Source organism: Ahaetulla prasina, chromosome 3 (genome assembly GCF_028640845.1).
Source record: "Ahaetulla prasina isolate Xishuangbanna chromosome 3, ASM2864084v1, whole genome shotgun sequence".
Classification (NCBI taxonomy): Eukaryota; Metazoa; Chordata; class Lepidosauria; order Squamata; family Colubridae; genus Ahaetulla; species Ahaetulla prasina.
Window position 1 is genome coordinate 200685877 of NC_080541.1, and position 20390 is coordinate 200706266.

At 39.6% G+C, this 20390-nt stretch overlaps 1 protein-coding gene across 2 annotated transcripts in view; it reads left to right on the forward strand.

Moving 5' to 3' along the window:
- Positions 1–18377, forward strand: part of MATN4 (matrilin 4) — a 48664-nt gene extending 30287 nt beyond the window's left edge. For both annotated transcript variants that reach the window (XM_058177969.1, XM_058177970.1), the window contains exons 3-11: positions 726–1295; positions 2033–2155; positions 3628–3750; positions 5462–5584; positions 7344–7466; positions 9600–10013; positions 15268–15420; positions 16357–16461; positions 17373–18377. In XM_058177969.1, the coding sequence (XP_058033952.1) occupies positions 726–1295; positions 2033–2155; positions 3628–3750; positions 5462–5584; positions 7344–7466; positions 9600–10013; positions 15268–15420; positions 16357–16461; positions 17373–17431 (1793 nt within the window). In that variant the 3' untranslated portion in view covers positions 17432–18377. The remainder of the gene's footprint in view (positions 1–725; positions 1296–2032; positions 2156–3627; positions 3751–5461; positions 5585–7343; positions 7467–9599; positions 10014–15267; positions 15421–16356; positions 16462–17372) is intronic.
- The last annotated feature ends 2013 nt before the right edge of the window (positions 18378–20390 follow it).

Genomic DNA, 20390 nt, shown 5'->3' on the forward strand with positions numbered 1-20390 from the left:
GTTTCATGTCTTTTGGATCAAAGCATCCTAATAAGTCCTAATTTTTTATATACACTGTATGCAATTTTAAAAAATTATCTTAGATGTGGACTAAAATGTAATATATGAGGCAGTTAATATCTGATAGTGTCTCTTTTTCTTCTTCTTCTTCTTCTTTTTTTTGCTGGAGTAGACTATATGCAAGCAAAACCAAAAAAATAATACTCCTCTACATTTTTCTCAATCCTTTTTCAATGAATAATAGCAACTTTGTGGTCAAATATGTTAACACCAGAAAAGGCAATCTGGCATGTCATAATGATTTTTAGTAGAACTCTCATTGCTATTGGTCATTGACCTTGTTGAGTATTGATAGCAAGTGAAGTTTAAATAAATGTTGTGCGTTATATTGCCTGCTCTTTTCTAAAGGATAATGTTTATTTATCAAATGGAAGAATGAATTGTATTGAATGTTACTTTCCATTTAAGGGTATTTTATCTGGAGTGGCAAATCTATAATTTTGTTTTAGAAGTCTTTACTGTGTGTGTGTGTGTGTGTGTGTGTGTGTGTGTGTGTTTGTTTGTGGTGTTTGGATGTGTGTGTGTATGTTTGTGCCACATATCATCCATGTTCTTTAGCTGATACACTAAAAAAGCCTAAATACAATCTTAATTAATAAAGAAGGGATATTTTTTTCAAAGTATACACAATGATTAAGCCAACTTTATCTTTTTTCCTCCTCCAGAAACTAAATGTAAAACTCGTGCATTGGATATTGTCTTTGTGATTGACAGCTCACGTAGTGTCCGTCCCTATGAGTTTGAGACCATGCGGCGCTTCATGATTGACATCATCCATAACTTGGATATAGCACCAAACGCCACACGGGTTGGGGTGATTCAGTACTCCAGCCAAGTCCAGAACATCTTCTCTCTCAAGTCTTTCTTCACCAGGGCTGAAATGGAGAAGGCTATCAATAGCATTGTCCCCTTGGCTCAAGGCACAATGACAGGCTTGGCCATTCAATACGCCATGAATGTGGCCTTTACCGTACAGAACGGGGCCCGGCCACTTCATAGGAAGATTCCCCGAGTGGCTGTGATTGTAACTGATGGGCGGCCCCAGGATCGTGTCACTGAAGTGGCTGCTCAGGCACGAGCTGCTGGCATTGAGATCTATGCTGTGGGTGTTCAGCGGGCAGACATGAACTCTTTGAAGGCCATGGCCTCTCCCCCACTGGAAGAACATGTCTTCTTGGTGGAGTCGTTTGATCTCATCCAACAGTTTGGCAAACAGATCCAGGACAAATTATGCAGTGAGTAAAGGAATAAAGCTTGCATTGAGATTGATTTTTATCCTTCTTATTTTCCTTCTACTTACCATGGGTGGGCAAATCTTTTTGAATGTGAAAGCTTCATTAAATCTGAAATCCCAAGTGTTCAAGTGGTGTTTCCAGTGTGGGTCCATCTGCTTTGAGCATATTGAAAATATTTTCAGTTGGAAAACAGCTTTATTTCAGACATTTCCCAAATGCTCGAAACAGACTGTTTACGCTCAGAAGTGAAGTTTTGTGAAGGTTGTTCACTCCAAACTGTTCAAAAATAAGGTATAACCTATACAGTAACACTAATATTTATTTATAGATCCTTTTGAGGTGATCATGATCTTCAAAGTGGGCATATGCATTGATTAAATATGTCAAAAATCCACTTTTTCAACAGCCATTCTTGGTTTCAAATAAGCTATTCCAGAAATATGTATATACAAGTATGGGGATGGGGAGATTATTGCCATTACTATGTTTTGTTGTGGCTGTTGCTTCATTTCTAGTATTCCATGTTGGCTGGGGAATTCTGGGAGTTGGTGCCCCCCACGTCGTAAAATTGTCAAGGTTGAAAAATACTGCTAAAGGATCTTTTCTATCCAAATTTTCAGCTAAAGAGAAAGAAATTTAGATGGAGCCACATGCTTCCACAGGAGCTCCACTACTTTAACAATATTACAGTTCACAGCACATCTTTCCTTCTCAATATGCAAACTTACTTCTTCCAGGTGTGGATATGTGCACAGAACTTGATCATGGCTGCCAGCACACTTGTGTCAGTATCCCAAACTCCTTTTATTGCCAGTGTAAACCAGGATACAAACTTAACACAGATGGAAAAACATGCTCAAGTAAGAGTAATAGATTATTTAACTGATGGGTGAAAGTTTGAAACCATGTTGTGAGCACTCACAAAGTTGTTTTTCTGCACCGAAGGAAAAGCATTTAACTATTATTCTGCTATTTGGTTGCCATTTTTGTTTTATCATAATGGTTGTGGGATCCATTGGTTATGGGGGCTGGTACTTTGCAGCATGCTAGCTCCCCTTTTGCATTTTTTATTAAAAATATCTAGACGATCAAGTGATTTAGCAGTCATAATGGGATGAGATAGATGATTACTGATGCAAATGATAATCTGCTGGGGGGCCCAGAAGTGTATACACACACACACACACACGCACGCACACACGCACACACACGCACACACTATTGATATTAATTATGGTACCCAACATAGAGTTCATAGAAATCAGTGCTTATGTTGTACAGTATCTTCTAGCTAGTTAAACAAACTAGAGTCTAGACCCATGATGGTGAACCTATGACACGAATGCCCCAGGTGGCACACGTAGCCATATCAGTGGGCATGTGAGCTCAGCTCCGGTGCACATTTGCACACTGGCCAGCTGATTTTCGGGCCTTCTGGGCCCACCAAAAGTAGGGAAACAAGCTGTTTCCTGCCTCCGAAGAGCCTTGGGGGCAGGGGGGGAAGGCCTATTTTTCTTTCTCACCTGGCTCCTGAGCCTCTCTAGGAGTCTGGGGAGGGCAAAAACAGCAAACGGTCTGTTTCTGGCATTGGGAGGACTTCTGGGGCGAAGGCAGTTTTTGCCCTCCCCAGATTCCTAGAGAGGCCCTGGAGGCTAGGGACAGCAAAAAACGGGCCTTCCTTCCCACCGGAAGTTGGCAAACGGGCAGTTTTTGGCCTCCAGAGGACCTCGGGCCGTGGGGAAGTCTGTTTTCGCCCTCCCCAGACTCCTAGAAAGGCTCTGGAGCCAGGTGAGAGGGAAAAACAGGCCTACTGGGCCATCACATTCCAGGAGCAAAGGGAGAGGTGGGTCATGCACACATGTGCGGGGACGGGGTGTATAGAATTATGGGTGTGGGCAAGTGCGTGCAAAACTGCCCTCCTGGCACACAATAGCAAAAAGGTTAGCCATCACTGGTCTAGATCATTATTTTTTTTTTAAATCTGTGGTTCAGAGACAGGTGACATTTGATGGAAATGGTTTTACAAAATTGCTGAGTTGTTCAAGAAAAAAATAGAAGCTGTATCATCTGGAATTTTATCTGATGCTGCGTTTCTATGAGTTATTTGTTAATGGAAATATCGAAGAGAGAGTCAGAAGTGCTGCTTATAGACCAAAATAAATGCTTATAGTTAGTGTGAATGTAATAAACTAGAACGTATGTCTGTATTTAAGGCATTTTTTTCTCTTTTTACAAAACTGGGATTGGGTTCTCTGTCAGCTTTCCCAGTAGGAAACACTCCTCTCGGTTTTTCTCTGAAGTTCAAACCCTGAATTCTGTTTTACTCCTGCAGTCATTGATGCTTGTGCTAACGAGAGGCATGGCTGTGAGCACCAGTGTGTTAATTCACAAGGTACCTTCATTTGTCGTTGCCGGACAGGCTACCAGCTTAACCAAGACAAGAAGACCTGTAGCAGTGAGTAAACTCTGTATTGCTTCAGCGGCTATAGGGAGAAATAACCATTCTGTAGCTGCTGTTGAAATTTGGGTGGTACGGGTGGGTCAATTTTCAGCAAGAAGGTGGCATAGTGAGAAAGGTCATCCCTTCCTTGGAATGCTGGGATCTTTTCTGTCCGCATTAAACTATACAAAAAAGAAGACTCTGTAGACGATAAACTTCTCCTAAAACTAATATGCTATGGCATCTCAGGACCCCTCCACAAATGGATATCTGCTTTTCTGTCTAACAGACAAGAAGTGGTCAAAATTGGCAATGCTTTATCAAATCCTGTTCCTGTCAAGAGTGGCGTTCCTCAAGGCAGCGTCCTTGGACCAACACTCTTTATACTATACATTAATGATCTTTGTGACCATATCTCAAGTAATTGTGTTCTCTTTGCTGATGATGTCAAACTATTTAACACCACAGACAATACTTCTATCATTCAAAACGACCTTGATCATCTAACCGCTTGGTCTAAAAATTGGCAGCTCCAAATTTCAATCAGCAAATGCTCAGTCTTACATATAGGAAAAAAGAACCCAAAAACTAAGTACATACTAGATGGACATTACCTTACAGACGACCCCCATCCCGTTAAAGACCTTGGAGTTTTCATGTCAAATGATCTAAGTGCCAAAGCCCACTGCAACTACATAGCAAAAAAAGCTCTAAGAGTTGTAAACCTAATTTTGCGCAGCTTCTTTTCCAAAAACACCACACTGCTAACCAGAGCATATAAAACATTTGCTAGACCAATTCTAGAATACAGCTCGCCTGTTTGGAACCCTCACCACATCTCTGACATCAATACAATTGAACATGTCCAGAAATATTTTACAAGAAGAGTTCTCCATTCCTCTGAAAACAATAAAATACCTTATCCCACCAGACTTGAAATCCTAGGCTTAGAAAACTTGGAACTCCGTCGCCTTTGACAAGACCTAAGCTTAACTCACAGAATCATCTATTGTAATGTCCTTTCTGTTAAAGACTACTTCAGCTTTAATTGCAATAATACAAGAGCAACTAATAGATTTAAACTTAATGTCAACCGCTTTAATCTAGATTGCAGAAAATATGACTTTCAGAATCATCAGTGCTTGGAATAATTTACCTGACTCTGTGGTCTCTTCCCATAATCCTAAAAGTTTTATCCAAAAACTTTCTACTATTGACCTCACCCCATTCCTAAGAGGACCATAAGGGGCGTGCATAAGCGCACAAACGTGCCTACCGTTCCTGTCCTATTGTTTTTCTTTTCTTCTTCCTATATATATGCTTATACCTCCTTATATTTACTCATATATGTGTTTATATACTATATAATCTTTTTGTATGATACCTACATATATTGTTGTGACAAAATAAATAAATAAATAAATAAATAAATATACCCTTTGATGTTGTTGAACTGGAATTCCCCATCAACCAAGGAAAGGGAGGTAGTTACGGTAGTTCAAAAACTGGGCCATCTCAAGCTTTCCACCCTGAATTAAATACTGTATATTCTTCTGTATTTTATGCCAGTGTTGTTTGATGTAAAGGAAATTGAGCCATCTTACAGTAAGGCAAATGTTTGCAGCAAATGCTGGATCTTGAGTCCAGCCATTGTGTTAAATCAACAACACAGGCTGTTTTATTGCATATGTGGTGAGGTCCTCTAATGGTTTCTTTCTTCTTTCAGTGATCAATTTCTGCAATTTCAACAACCAAAGTTGCCAGCATGACTGTGTTAATATAGTCAATGGATATTATTGCCGATGTCGTGATGGCTTCACTTTGCAGGCAGATGGCAAGACGTGCCAAGGTACATTTTATATATGGCTGGTGGTGGCTTTGTATGCTTTAATCTAGCACATGTAGCACACGCTTAAATGGGCCAAATGATTCTATCTGTGGAATTAGACTAGCAGAGCTGTGCAAATAGTCATCTACTCGAGTTATGAATATGATTCTGATGCTCTAGGTTATTAATAAATGACTGTCATACAAAAGTTGCTCTTTAAAAGTTTGGGGTATTGTGAAACATTCAGAAATATTTTATCATGTATTTAATATTTCATCTATACAGAATCCGTGTTAGAAATCATCTTTTGGTTTCAGGGAAGGTATCATCAATAGGTTGATGGTACTTAGTAGTATATCATCACTCCATGCTTAGCCAGAGATGTTGTGGAAATCTTGAACCAATGTCTGGTGCCTCTGATGGACTGAGTGGAAAGAAACAAGTCCTAGCAACCTGGATATATTGTCTGTCTTAAAATTCTGGATTTTTAAGAAACCTTGGTTATAGGATTAGTTTAGGTGGGGTCATCCTTCTCCTGAAACTGCAGATCCACGGTCTGGATTTTTCACAGCATCTGCTTGAACATCAGATAGAAACTATGGCTATATGTTTGCCCATCTTTAGCTGATATGCAACTTATGTCCTCCCAGAAGCACTGAATCATATCCTTACCACCAAATATTTGGACTGTTGCAGTGGGCTTTACTTGGTGCTACTTTTGAAGGCAGGTCAGAAGCTGAAACTGATCCAGAATGGAATGTCTAGGTTAACTGATGAAACCTGCTATTCAGAATAACACCTGAACAACAGAATAACACTTGCACTGGGCCTGCAACTGGGCCCAGAAGCTGATAGGTGATACAGGTTTTATTAGGAACCAACTTTCTCAGAATGATTCTGTCCATCTTATGAGTTGACTGAGAGAGGACCTGTTTCTATGAGAGATGAAGGATAGATGGGCTACAAGGCAGGTCTTTTCTATGGCAGCCCAACTTTCCCTAGAAAAGCTTCTCCTCTCCCCTCCCCTCCCCTCTCCACCCCTCTCCTCTCCCCTTGCTATTTAAGCAGGTTTTCAGATTTAAATTGATGGGTACAGTATTTTATCATTTATATTTTCAGTATGATTTTGGCGGATAGCGGTGATTGTGTTGCAGTGATTATGTTATATCATACATACTGCCCTAGTTGTCTGAGCAGATGTTATGGCACTTTGTAAAATGAGTAAAATGTGGAGAACACTTTTGTACAAGTGATGAGACTTGTATGGGGTGTCTTTTACCATGGTCTTAAGGATAGGATATTTCAGCATTACCTATAGATATGGTGACTCCATTTTCTTGAGGAAAAACAAAAAGAACAAACTTGGGAAAAAAAAGATCTCAACCCAAAAGAAATTCAAAAGGATAAGAAAAATAATTGTTTATGTTTATAACTTTGCTTTACGAAGGAAAATTCAAGAGCAAAATTGGGAAAATAAGTAATTAAACAAATTTAAAGGACAACTTTCTGAAATAAAGGATATCTTTTATAATAAAAGACACATGGTCCCTATACCAACCTGGATATTTGTTAGACTTACTCATGTTTATATCTGAAAGGCATTTTGAGAAAACCAGGACTAACAACAATAAAAACAACTTCTATTTATTACAGTTATAATGCAGCTATTTCTACTCTGAACTGTGGAGGAAGGCAACTGTAGTTTGACACATATAAAGGAAAAATTTGGCAAAATATATTTTTTGAGTCATACATGACATGCTTCTTATTGGTATTTCAGCTAATGATCTCTGCAATACGGTAGAACATGGATGTGAATTTAAATGTCTCAGTACGTCTGGCTCTTACCATTGTGTTTGCCCAGAAGGTCAGCAACTGCAGGAAGATAAGAAGACCTGTAACAGTGAGTATCAAGGTCTTTGTGTTTGATAAAAGGCTCTTCCAATGTATTGGGTATCTTTCCCAGCTAAGCATCTCATAAAAAGTAGCCATAGAGATTATTCCAGAGATAGCAAACAACAAAGAGTGGCATTTTGAATGAGCGCCATCACTTTTGCTAGTGGGTATTTTTACTGATCTGAATTCAGATATGTGTTTCTGATCCTTGGAGACATTTTAGGCCATCATACCCCATGATTATCATAGTTGCATCATACCCCATGCTAATCATGATTATCAAAATAATTTGCTAAAAACCTAAAGTCATCATGAGAATTATTTTACTTTCTGGAACTTATTGGATCTCCCAGAGTAAACATCACGGCTTTGAAGAAGACAAAATGCATTAGGTTGAGAAATGCTTTTAAGATTTTTGGTGAAAGAATGAAAGGACTGCTTGATTCCCCTATAATCAAGCAGAAAGCTTGGGGTACAATTCAATGAAAGGACATGCAAAGATTTTTATTTATAAAGCACATTCAATATATCAGCCTTGGCTAGAGTTAGAGACAGATATAGTTCCCATGCAACCCCAAAGGGTTAGTAGGAAAAACAAAGCTTGATCTAATATGAGCTAGTGTCTGAAAGTAAGTCAGACAAAATTCCAGTAAATCAGAGAATCTGATTTAAGTTATGCCAGTGGCGAGTCTGTGTATTTGGAGTTCTTTTTATTTAGCCGCCTCTGTGAGTAATAGAGGAACTGACTTGACTATTTTGGCTTCCCATGTTCTGATTGGATTGTAGTATTAGTGGTCTGAATCCTATTGGCATATGTGAACTTGCCTGGTTAACTGAGAAGTTGGTGCCCTGTGGTAACCAACTTACTTCCAGAAAGGTGACTTTGAACCACTGCTTCATCCCTACTCTGGTATTCAGTGAATAGGTAAAGGAACGATCATATATTCTGTGACAAAAAAGCACACAAAAAGTTCAGGAGCAATAATACAGATAGTCCTCAATTTACTGCCATAACTGGGACCAGAAATTCTGTTGGTAAGCAAGGCAATTGGTAAGTGAGTCATGCCTGATTTTTCAACTTGTTTTGCATTGCTGTTAGGCAAGTCAGTACAGTTATTAAATGGATCATGTGATCATTAAGTGGAATCAGCAATGAAATACACTTACCTTTGCTATCGGATCGGAAACGTGAGCACGTGTGCCTCTTCTGCAGAAGCACAGATTCTTCTGTGCATGCTTAGAGGATCAGAAAAAGGATGTAATGATGTCCTGGTGGGTGGGCTGAGCTGTCTGCCGCTTGCCCTACCGGCTCACACGAGTCGGATAGATCCGGCCGGATTTCACCGCTGAGTGGAATCCAGCTTCCCCCACTGACTTTTTGTCAGGAGCCAACAGGAAAGGTTGCAAATTGTGATTGCATGATTCCAGGACATTGCAACAATCATATATACATGCTAGTTGCCAAGGTCTTGAACACGTGTCCATGGGGATGCTGGGTCAATTTTAAGTGCAAAGACTGGTTGTAAGTAACTTTTTTCAATGCCATTGTAGCTTCAAACAGTAGCTAAATGTATGATTGCAAGTCCAGGACTAACTGCAGGTCACAATAATCTGAAAATGACAATAATTCACATTGTGACGTCATGATGCAAATCCCACCTTTTGTTGTTGTGATGGTTGATGCAAGTAAATAGCTACAGAATTTGCATTATGACCTCCTGACACAACTTTCATTCCAGCCTTCTTTGCTGCTTCCATGGATATCCACAAACAGAAGAAGGAATTACTTAAGGAGTAAGGCCTTCCAGTGGGGAAAGGCACGGAGGACCTCATTACGTTTTTAATTACTATAAATGAACTAAGCAATTGCAGTTGATTTAAATTTCAGATCATTTTATGAACATGAAATGTATCCGACCTGCATGCTAACATTCCTTTGAATGCTAACTTGAGAGAGAATCTCCAAAGCTTTTTTGGGGCAAGAAGTACAAGATTGGTAGGAAATTCTCTGCTATATGAGGCAGCTATTTGCCAAGGGTTCCCAGGCTGGTAGGGATTTGCCTTTCTTTTCTTTTTCTTTCTTTGAAGTCAAAATCAAACCTGCCTCATCTCAGCTTTTTTTTTTTCCCCTGGACAATAGAGTGCAAGGCTGGGCACATTGACTTGGTGATGATCATCGATGGCTCTAAGAGCGTCCGGCCCCAGAATTTTGAGCTGGTGAAACAATTTGTCAAACAGATAGTGGATTTCCTGGATGTGTCACCTGAAGGCACCCATGTGGGGCTGGTTCAGTATTCTAGTCGAGTGCGCACTGAGTTCCCACTCAACAAATTCACAACAGCAGATGATGTTAAGGAAGCTGTTCAAAGAGTGCAGTACATGGAAAAGGGCACCATGACTGGCCTGGCCCTCAAGCACATGGTGGAACACAGCTTCTCTGAGGCAGAAGGTGCCCGGCCTCTTTCTCAGAACATTCCCAGGATTGGCTTGGTCTTTACGGATGGACGCTCTCAGGATGACATCTCAGTATGGGCTAGAAAAGCAAAAGAATCAGGTAAGGCAATTAATGGAAAGGTGTGATATATTTGCATTGTTTGTTATGTTCATAGCTTGCCTTTCTTCCAGGAGCTGAAGGTAGCATATATAGTGTGCTCTAATTTTAAATTATTATTTTTTTAATTTTAAATTAATAATTTTTAAAAATCAAATTTATTTTTAATTTTTACATTAATAAATTAAGAACAATTTAAAAATGAAATTAAAAATTTAAATTTCCTAACCGTGAGAACAATTAATCAGTGGAACGGCTTGCCTTCAGAAGTTGTAAGTGCTCCATCACTGAGGCTTTTAAGAAGAGACTAGACATCCACTTGTCTGGAATGGTACAGGGTCTCCTTGAGCTTGAGCAGGGGGGGTTGGACTGGAAGACCTCCAAGGTTCCTTCAAACTCTGTTATTCTAATTCTGATTCTTTTGTCCAATTTTCCTTCACATCAACAACCTTGCAAGAGAAGCTGAGCTGCAAAAGAATGACTGCCCCATAGTAAACCATTGAGTTTCCATGGCTGATACTGTAATTGTGCTTGGATCTGCCTATCATAGTGCGGTACTTTAAACTCTACAACACGTCAGCTCTTTCTATGTTTACGATGTGTTTAATGGATTGCAACACTATTATTCATAATTGCATAGATGTTAGTGATATAGGTAGTATAATAAATGGCTCTGAACTGGTTTAATCCTTGAGAACACCTCCCAAATGGACACATTTTGCTATAACCCATGACAGAGATATAGTAAATTATAGCCTTCTTTTGAACAACAGCTTGATCACTAAGCTTGTGTGAAGTGGTTTGGTTTCACGTCATTGAGGTGCTTTGTGCCATAGAAGCAATGCAGTTCTCAACCAAGTGATTTGCAATGCCTCTGTCAGCAGTTTCATTGCTCTTCCAACTATAGGAACTATATGGAATTCCCATCATCTCCAGAAGAGCTCAGAAATAATACTTTATTGTTAGGCCTTCAAACTAAAGTATTTCTTGAAAGCTTTGCATAGCACATTGATCATTTATCCAGCGGTAAAAAGAATTTATCTGCAGCTTCCAATGTCAGGACTTAATAAAATAATTAGCAAGTTACTGTTCTCACAGTGTTTCCATATGGTCTTCCAGATGTCTAACTCTCAAAAATCCTACCCAGCATTCCAGCTGAAATTTATGAGAGATGCACAACATATCTAGAGAACATCAAGTAATGAAAGACTCAATTATATAAATTTAGATAGGCCTTTTTTAAAATTTGAAATGGAAAATAGGACACTGCCTTTATTTTAGAACTAGATTGTCCAGCTGGGCATGGGGTGGAATGCAACAGCTGGATGTTTTGGACTCTGGTTCCTCATTTACCATGATCAAGGATGTTGGAAGTTAAATACAACAATTAATCAGTGGAACAACTTGTCTCCAGAAGCTGTAAATGCTACAACACTGGAAGTTTTTAAGAAGAGATTGGATAACCATTTGTCTGAAGTGGTGTAGGGTTTCCTGCCTAAGCAGGGGGTTGGACTAGAAGACCTCCAAAGTCCCTTCCAACTCTGTTATTCTATTCTAACAAGTTTTAAATCTTGTTCTAGTCCTATCATACCTACCTGGTCTAAGCGTGATTCTCAGATATCTCCTCCTATTTTATTCCTTTAAAAGTAACGATTATTAACTATGTTCATATTGATGGTGTTTCCTTATATTGCTTCCATCTCTTTTGAGCCAGGTGTTTGTGGCTAATTAACCGATTCTCTAATTTCCTCCTGTTATTGCCAAAGGAAAAATGTATAAGAGTTTCAGATTAACAGTATATTTAAAAAAAAACCTGAGATACTGATACTGTTTTCTTGGCAATTATTAAAATTCCAAGTGATGAAGCAGATAGACAGCTCATGTTTTGCAGTTGAACCCAAAATTAAGGAAAAAACATTTTGTCCGTTGCCAGTGTTATTTTTGGATTTGAATTCCTTATGTCTCATTGAAGCTGATCCAGACTTTCTCCCCCAAAAAATGTCCATAAGCATTAAGTGTGACAAAATGAACAGGGATTTCTCAAAAGAGTTGGCTCTTTGCATATGTCCAAAATATGATAATTTGGGTCTGGTAATTTGTATCTTGAATGAGTATTCTGCATTGATTTGTTTGTGATCCATTTATTTATTTTCTTGGATATGCATTCCCACGAAACTTCTCCAAAGTTTAAAAGTGTCAATACTCCTTTTTTTCTTCTTCTAACTTTCATTTTCAGAGTCTCACAGGGAAGATCATTGTATACATGATTCAGATCTTTGTAGTTATACAGTTATTTATTCATTTAAATAATTTATATGGCTGTTTGTCTCACATTGTGATCTCAGGAGGCACAAAACAGCCACAATCTATTCTATAGTCAGACCTTGGCTACACCATTATTTATTTGTAAAATTTATTGGCCACCCATTTTACCTCAGGGTAACTCAGTGGCTTTGCTGCTATTACTAGGCTTTTTTAAAAACCTCCTTGTATAAATAAAAGTCAATTTAATTTCTGGGCACCCAGCTGTATGTATGTGTCATTTTGGTTGTTTGAAAATTATGTTAGCAATTAAGAAGTTGTTGGATTGATAAAACTTTCGTTGCTTCATTTCTGTTTGCTAGGCCATACAGTCCGTCTGCATTTTCCTTCTTGCTGTTTTCAGTTGTCTTTAACCACAAGCCGTGCATCTTGTTCTGTCAGTTTCAAATTGTACGTGACTACTAAACTCATGAACGAAGGCAAATACACATGTCTCTGGATAATGTTGCAGAATCTAATCTGAGTCAGTCACTGGGACCAGACTAGATCCTGCAACTACTAAACTACAAAAGTCACAAGTTTTCTCTGATCAGCAATTAGACAATAAACCTAGATAATCATCATATTGAAGGATTGTTCTTGAAGTCTAATCGATACTGTTTAGCTATAGATTGTAATATACCCGTCTTTGTTATATCAACCCTAACCAGTGGTGAATAACCAGTTCGCCAAAAATATGTGTCCACGCATGCACACACACAGCCTCTGTGCGTGCATACACACACACTTTCCAGATGGGACTTCTTACAGGTAAGTAGAACCGTCCGGACTCCAGACCATTCCCAAACTGGTTTGGCCTTTCTGTGCCCATGCCCTTCCCATGGCCCTTTGGCCTAGCGTTGCAGGCCAAAGGCTGAATAAATTGCTTCAGCCTGGAGGGACTGTAGTTTGAGGCCGGAAGGGGGGGCTGCAGCATGCAGGTGAAGGCCAAGGGCAAGGCCGGAGCAGTGGAATGGTGCATTCCCCGACCCAGCCGAGGCAAACTGTGAGTGGGTGGAGGCTCCGGGGCAAGGCCGGAGCTGGGGAATGTTGCGTCCCTGGGCCCTGACCCAAGGCAAAGGGTGAGCGAGCGGCATGCTTATCTGTGGTGAGCAGAGTGGGCGAGGCGCAGAGGTGAGGTGCAGAGATTAGCTGGACTGCATGGTGAAGCAAGATTTACAGGGCAGGATGGGGTGGGGGGCAACCTGGTGGGCAGGGCGGGTGGCTACCAGGCAGGCGGGGTGAGCAGCGAGCCAGCAAGAGGGTGGGAGGGGGCAGGGCCTATCATAATTGTTGTACCTTATGATTCTTGATGAATGTATCTTTTCTTTTATATACACTGAGAGCGTATGCACCAAGACAAATTCCTTGTGTGTCCAATCACACTTGGCCAATAAAGAATTCTATTCTATTCTATTCTATTCTATTCTATTCTATTCTATTCTATTCTATTCTATTCTATTCTGTAAACCGCTTAGAGAGGGCTGTAAAGCACTGTGAAGTGGCATTTATGTAAGTCTAAGCCTTATTGCCATTAAGCCAAGATTTTCACTATTTTTAGAACCGTAACGAGCTCCTCTAAGCTTCCTTTACTAGTTTGATATAACTAACAAAGAAGCAAGCAAAGAAATAATTTCTGAAGGATGAGGTATATGTATCAGCATTTTTCCCATCTCTTCATCCTATTTACCAATTAAGGTATAGTTTAAAATAAACATTCACACATATGCTTCAATTTAAAGACATCGGCATGTGTTTCTAATCCACTTAGAATATATGCATGTATGCATGTCGCAATATATGCATGTATATATAAAGCTAAATGTCTTCAGTTATAACTGTGCTTAAATGCATTTTTGTACATTGTTTTGCCCTATAGGGTAATGTTTACCAGGGTTTTGATTGCTTGTTTGTTAAAAAAAATGGAGGAAAAACATTTTGAACTCTTTCTGACATTTGAGTTGCAACAATTGTACAACACTGTAAAAGGAGAATGATTCTAATAGTACCTGAATCAGCTCTCTGTCAGAAGGCAAGGAGTACAGTGGCACTAATGGACAAAACCCCAATTTTCAATCCCATTCACACTGGGGTGGGAACTGGTGAAGATAAAAATATTTTAAAACCTGGCTTGGCTTGCATAAGACCATATTAAAACATGTTAGAAGATGCAAGTAGAAAAAATAGGGACCACCTTTGGTGGGAAGGTAACAGTGTTCCGTGCACATTTGGCGTTTAGTCATGCCGGCCACATGACCATGGAGATGTCTTCGGATAGCGCTGGCTCTTCGGCTTTGAAACAGAGATGAGCACCGCCCCCTAGAGTCATGAACGACTAGCAGATATGTGCGAGGGGAACCTTTACCTTTACCTTAGAAAATGCCAGTATTTATCATTTCTCTATACTTAGCAGAATTTAGCTACTTCTTGAAAAACCAGTGATCTAGATAATGTGAAGGAGCTCCCATTCCCATCTAAATCATAAGTTAAAGCAACTACAATCCAAGAATCTATTATGGTACCTTCAGTAGTACAATATTTGACCTGTTATCAGTTTTTAAGATCACTCAGTCAACACCTTCATGTCACGAATAGGAGTAATTGTCCTATTGAGGCTCAGATGGTCCAAAATCCCATCAGATACAGCTGCTTGAATCCTCCAAAGTCTTTTAAGTTTGGCTTATTGGAACAGATTGGAAGGAAGATGATGGCAGAGATTGTGAGCTGAAAGTGGAAAGTGGATAGATTTATATCATCCATGTGTGCAAAGCTTCAGTTTTCTATTTCTTCCTAAGTGTTGTGAGAAGGAAACTTGATTTTATTTACCTTTTTGTTTCCAGTGGATGTAAAAAACATCAACCCAGAATTAATGGTTGACTATAGCTTGAAGCATTAGGCTGCCATTCCTTGCATAAATATCTAATTTGAAATTTACTATATGTTGATGGATCTGCAGGAATCACCATGTTTGCAGTTGGTGTTGGTAAAGCTGTCGAGGAAGAGCTGAGAGAAATTGCTTCTGAGCCAGTGGATCAACATTTTTCATATTCAGCAGATTTCAACACCATGACTCATATAGTTGACAATCTCAAACTCAGTATCTGCCCAGGTAAGATATTACAGCTTCAAGTATTTAGATGACACGTTCCAGTAAAACCCAGGGTTAGCTTGTCCATTTTGGATCTTGGTTTATATCAGAGGTGTCAAACTCAAGGCCCGCAGGCCGTGGAGTGCTTAGATCTGTCACATGGGGCCATCCTGGAAACAACAAAGGACTGGCGTGTGGCTGTCCTGAATTCTTTTTTTGCTGGCAGAGGGATGTAGGAGGCCATCGCAACCGAAAATGGAGCTCATGAGCCCATTATTGCTGGCAGAGTGCTTGGGCCACCACAGGTGCCCCTGACACGAGTGACGTTGAGCTGGACACGTCCCCTGGACATGCCCCACGCCCCCCCAAGGTCAAACACAACCCTGATGCAGCCCTCAGTGAAATCAAGTTTGACACCCCTGGTCTATATAACTGAAAACTTTCAAGAAGAGACTGGACTGCCATCAGTCAGAAATGGTGTAGGGTCTCCTGCTTAGCTGGGGGGGTTGGACTAGATGACCTACAAAGTCCCTTCCAACTCTGTTAACCTGTATCTGTATATCTTGTCCTATCACTCAGGATCTAGGTTACTTAACCCTACAAAATTATGTTGTAATCTGAAACAACAAAGAATTGTTTATCAAATTTGCTTTGCACCATAATTAGAGCCTTGGGCATTGTCTAAATATACATACAAAAATACTCATCATTAAATGTATTTCAGAGTCCTTAAATAAGCACAATATGTTTATGAGTTTTAAACTATGAGTTATTAGGCTTACGGTTGAAGAAGACCATGGTCAAAATAAATTAAAGCTTATTATTATGTTTGAACCCTCCAAAATGGGCATATTAGATCAATTTATATAAGATTGTCCTAGGGTGTTGGGGCTTCTGGTTAATGTGTAGAGGATTGAATTTCTATGTTTCTAATGAATTTTGTGGTATTTATTTCAGAGGAGGGCATAGGAATAACTGAAATCCGTAGCCCATGTGAATGTGCAGCTCTCGTACAGTTCCAGTCAAACACTATTGAAATCCTACAAGACCTCACCAATAAAAATATCCTTTAAACAGTGTGACTTGCACAGAATGTATGATTGGAGAAATTGGGAATTTAAATTAAATAGGAAAGTTGCTTAAACTTACCCTTTTAGCAAAATTTGATCTTTTTCTTTTGAATGTCTTTGAGTATTTAAAAAAAAATGAAGATTTAGGGAACTGTTCAATAAACTATTTAATAAAAGTACAAAACGTATGCTAAACTTCTAGGAACTAATACAGCAAGTAAAAAGTAAAGGTTCAGTGGGTAAGGGATTGAATATAGTTGAGTGCTTACAATGATGTGTTTCAGGGGTGAAATTTGACTGGATAGGACTGGCTCGGGTGGAACCAATAGGGATGATTTGAATCAGTTTGCTGAACCGGTAAAAATCACTCCTGGTTGGCCCCACTCACACCTGCCCAGTCGCCTACTCGACAGGTCGCCTCTCACCTCTTCTGGCTGCCGCAGCCTGTCCCTTTAATGTAATCACCGGGAGGAGGGGGCTGGGGGGGTGACCATAAACGGAGCAGCAGCTCTGCTGTGAATGGAGGGAGAAAAGTTTGGCTTCTCTCTGCCACAGCATTCACTATGAGCCCTTCTTGTGCTCATACACACATTTTTTCCTACCGGGTTCTGTGGGCATGGCTTGGTGTGGGGGGGTTGTCATGTGACTGAATGGGCATGACCATGAGTGACATCGAGTTGGCCATGCCCACTCAGTCACAGGACCCCTTCACACCAAGCCACACCCACAGCACCGGTAGGGAAAAAAATGTGAATGTCATCATTGATATGTTTGTACTTTGAGGAAATTTAAGGAAGAAAAAAAAAGAATTGCCTGACTTGCAGCTGAGATATGTTCCCTGCCGTTCAACATTTCAGTGTATCTTCACATTATTTCTTGTTTTGGCTTCCTTAATGCAAGCACTTGCTCAGATGACTGCCAGGCTCGATCATTTGGAAAAACAGATTGCCAACAAAAAGTGATTGTCATGAAAAGACACCCTATATTTTGGGCAAAGAAATGTCCTGTACTTCATCCTTGGCATATCAAGAGTGGTTGCAATGGTTATCTGCTCAGGATCTTGAGTGGGACTCTTTTTTCTCCAGATTGTAAATTATAAAATTATAAAAAAAAAAAATACATTTTTCCCCCTTTTTGGTAAGATGAGTAGTTGAGATGGAACTCTAATGAAACTGTTTGAATTTCGGTAGAGTGGGCATTTCAGAGAAGGAAAAGGAAGTGAAATATATAGTGTCTTCAAGAGCTGCTGGGATTATTCAGTAATTATTGATTTTTTAAAACAGGAATTTGTACCCAGAACTCTCGATTTGCAAAATGGGAGCAGGAAGCAAGAAATTCCTTCCTCGTTAATTTGCATTTTCAGAAGAGGCAGCATCACTGTCTAATGTTCCCAAACAAAAGAATGTGTTGATGGGTTTCTTTTACTAGCTTTCATTGTGAACAGTTGAACATTCAGACTCTTCCTAATAAACAGGTTTTCTTACCCAGGAAGATTCTACATCTGTTGATTCTACAGTTCCCAGAATTCCCAGCTAGCATCTTGTAGTTTGAACACACCTGGAAGTGCCCAGAGTAGGGGGCGGCTTGAATAAAACATTCTGTCTCAAAATCCTTGCTTTTGAAAGGAGACATTTATTTAAATCATCAACTAAAATGAGTTGGTTCAAAAATTGAACAAAAAAAGTGTCATTGGGACATTTCCTAGACCCACCCTGACTTTGACAGAATTGCTGAAGAATTTGTCAAAATTTCCCTTTTAAAAAAATCAGTGAATTCTTTTAAATGTTCTATATGTGTCTGCGTATATGTATGTACCTTTGTTTCTAAGAGAGGGCAGGGGTAACAATTTTTCTAAATGTCCTTTTATTGTATGAAAAATTTATCCTGATAAATAAACTTGTTATTGATTTCTTACTACTTTCTATCTTCTTTCCATTAGACATATGTGAAAATAATTTATATTTGGATAATTCTTTATTTATTTTATAAATAAGCTGAACAAAAGTTTCAGGGTCAGCAAAAAGGAGATCCTTCCAACAACAACAACAACAACAACAACAATAATAATAATAACAACAACAAAAACAACAACAACCCACATAGTGATGTTGACAGGCTATATTTAATTATTATTATTATTATTATTATTATTATTATTATTATTATTATTATTATTATTATTATTATTATTATTATTATTATTATTATTATTAAATTTTTATGCCGCCCTTCTCCCGAAGGACTCAGGGCGGTGAACAGCCAGATAAAAACAATACAATATATTACAGTAAAATCACTATTTAAAAAACTTATTCAATATGGCCTAAATTAAATATAAAATACATAATATAAAATAAACCCCATTTAAAATCCAATTAAAAACCCCTGTTAAGCCAGTCCTGCTCGGAAGAATAGATACGTCTTCAGCTCACGGCGAAAGGTCCGGAGGTCAGGAAGTTGTCGAAGTCCTGGGGGAAGCTCATTCCAGAGGGTAGGTGCCCCCACCGAGAAGGCTCTCCCCCTGGGGGTCGCCAGCCGACACTGTTTGGCTGACGGCACCCTGAGGAGACCCTCTCTATGGGAGCGTACCGGTCGGTGGGAGACGTGGTAACAGAAGGCGGTCCCGAAGATATCCCAGTCCTATGCCATTTGCCCAGAAAGGTAGGTGGCAGAGGACTTTTGCAAGTGAAGCAGACAGTTGAAGAAGAGGAACATGCTCTGGCAGATTATGTGAAAGACAGTGATGAACCAGCTTTGGTGGAGGTCAACAAGAGGAAGCTGCTAAAAGTACAGCAAACCAAGTATCAATATAGGAAAACAGCGATGCAAGCTCAAGCTGACAGCTGGTATAACAAAGCACTGCATGGACAGTTCCTTGAAAAGATCCAAGGAAAAGTAGATAAGGAAAAGACCTGGTTATGGCTGACCAATGGAACATTGAAGAAAGAAACAGAAGGCCTAATTCTTGCGGCCCAAGAACAAGCCATTAGAACAAATGTAATCAAAGCCAGAATAGAAAAATCTGCTGATGATCCCAAATGCAGACTCTGCAAAGAAGCAGATGAAACCATTGATCATATACTGAGCTGTTGTAAAACAATAGCTCAGACCCACTACAAACAACATCACAACACAGTCGCTCAGATGGTCCACTGGAACTTGTGTCACAACTACCATCTGCCTGTAGCAAAGAACTGGTGGGATCATAAGCCTGAAAATGTGATTAAAAATGAGCATGCAAAACTACTGTGGGATTTCCGAATACAGACTGATAAAGTTTGGAACGCAACACCCCGGATATCACAATTGTGGAAAAGAAAAAAAGTGTGGATAGTCGACATTGCTATACCTGGTGACAGCAGAATCGATGAGAAACAACTTGAAAAAGTCACCAGATATCAAGATTTGAGAATCGAATTGCAGAGACTCTGGCATAAACCAGTGCAGGTGGTTCCAGTGGTACTCGGCACACTGGGAGCTGTGCCTAAACACCTAGGCAAGCACTTAAAAGCAATTGGCGCTGATAAGATCACCATTGGTCAGCTGCAGAAGGCCACCTTACTGGGTTCTGCTCGCATAATTCGCCGATACATCACGCAGTCCTAAACGCTTGGGAAGTGTTCGACTAGTGATCTGTGATACGAAATCCAGCGTAGTTATCTCATTTGCTGTGTATACTGTCATTTTGTGTAAATAAAATAATAATAATAATATACTTGGTTGATAACTAGGATGCAGGCAGCAACCGGTATCAACCATTAGCACCAGTCAATAGTATTTGTGACACATTTTTAAATGATCAGTTGACTGAGTTTCATGTTTAAAGAATAAAAGAGATCAAATCCCTTCCTCATAAATATACAGATGCATCCATGTGGAGACAAACATACTGTCAGTGATTGATGCTCTCCCGTTCTATAG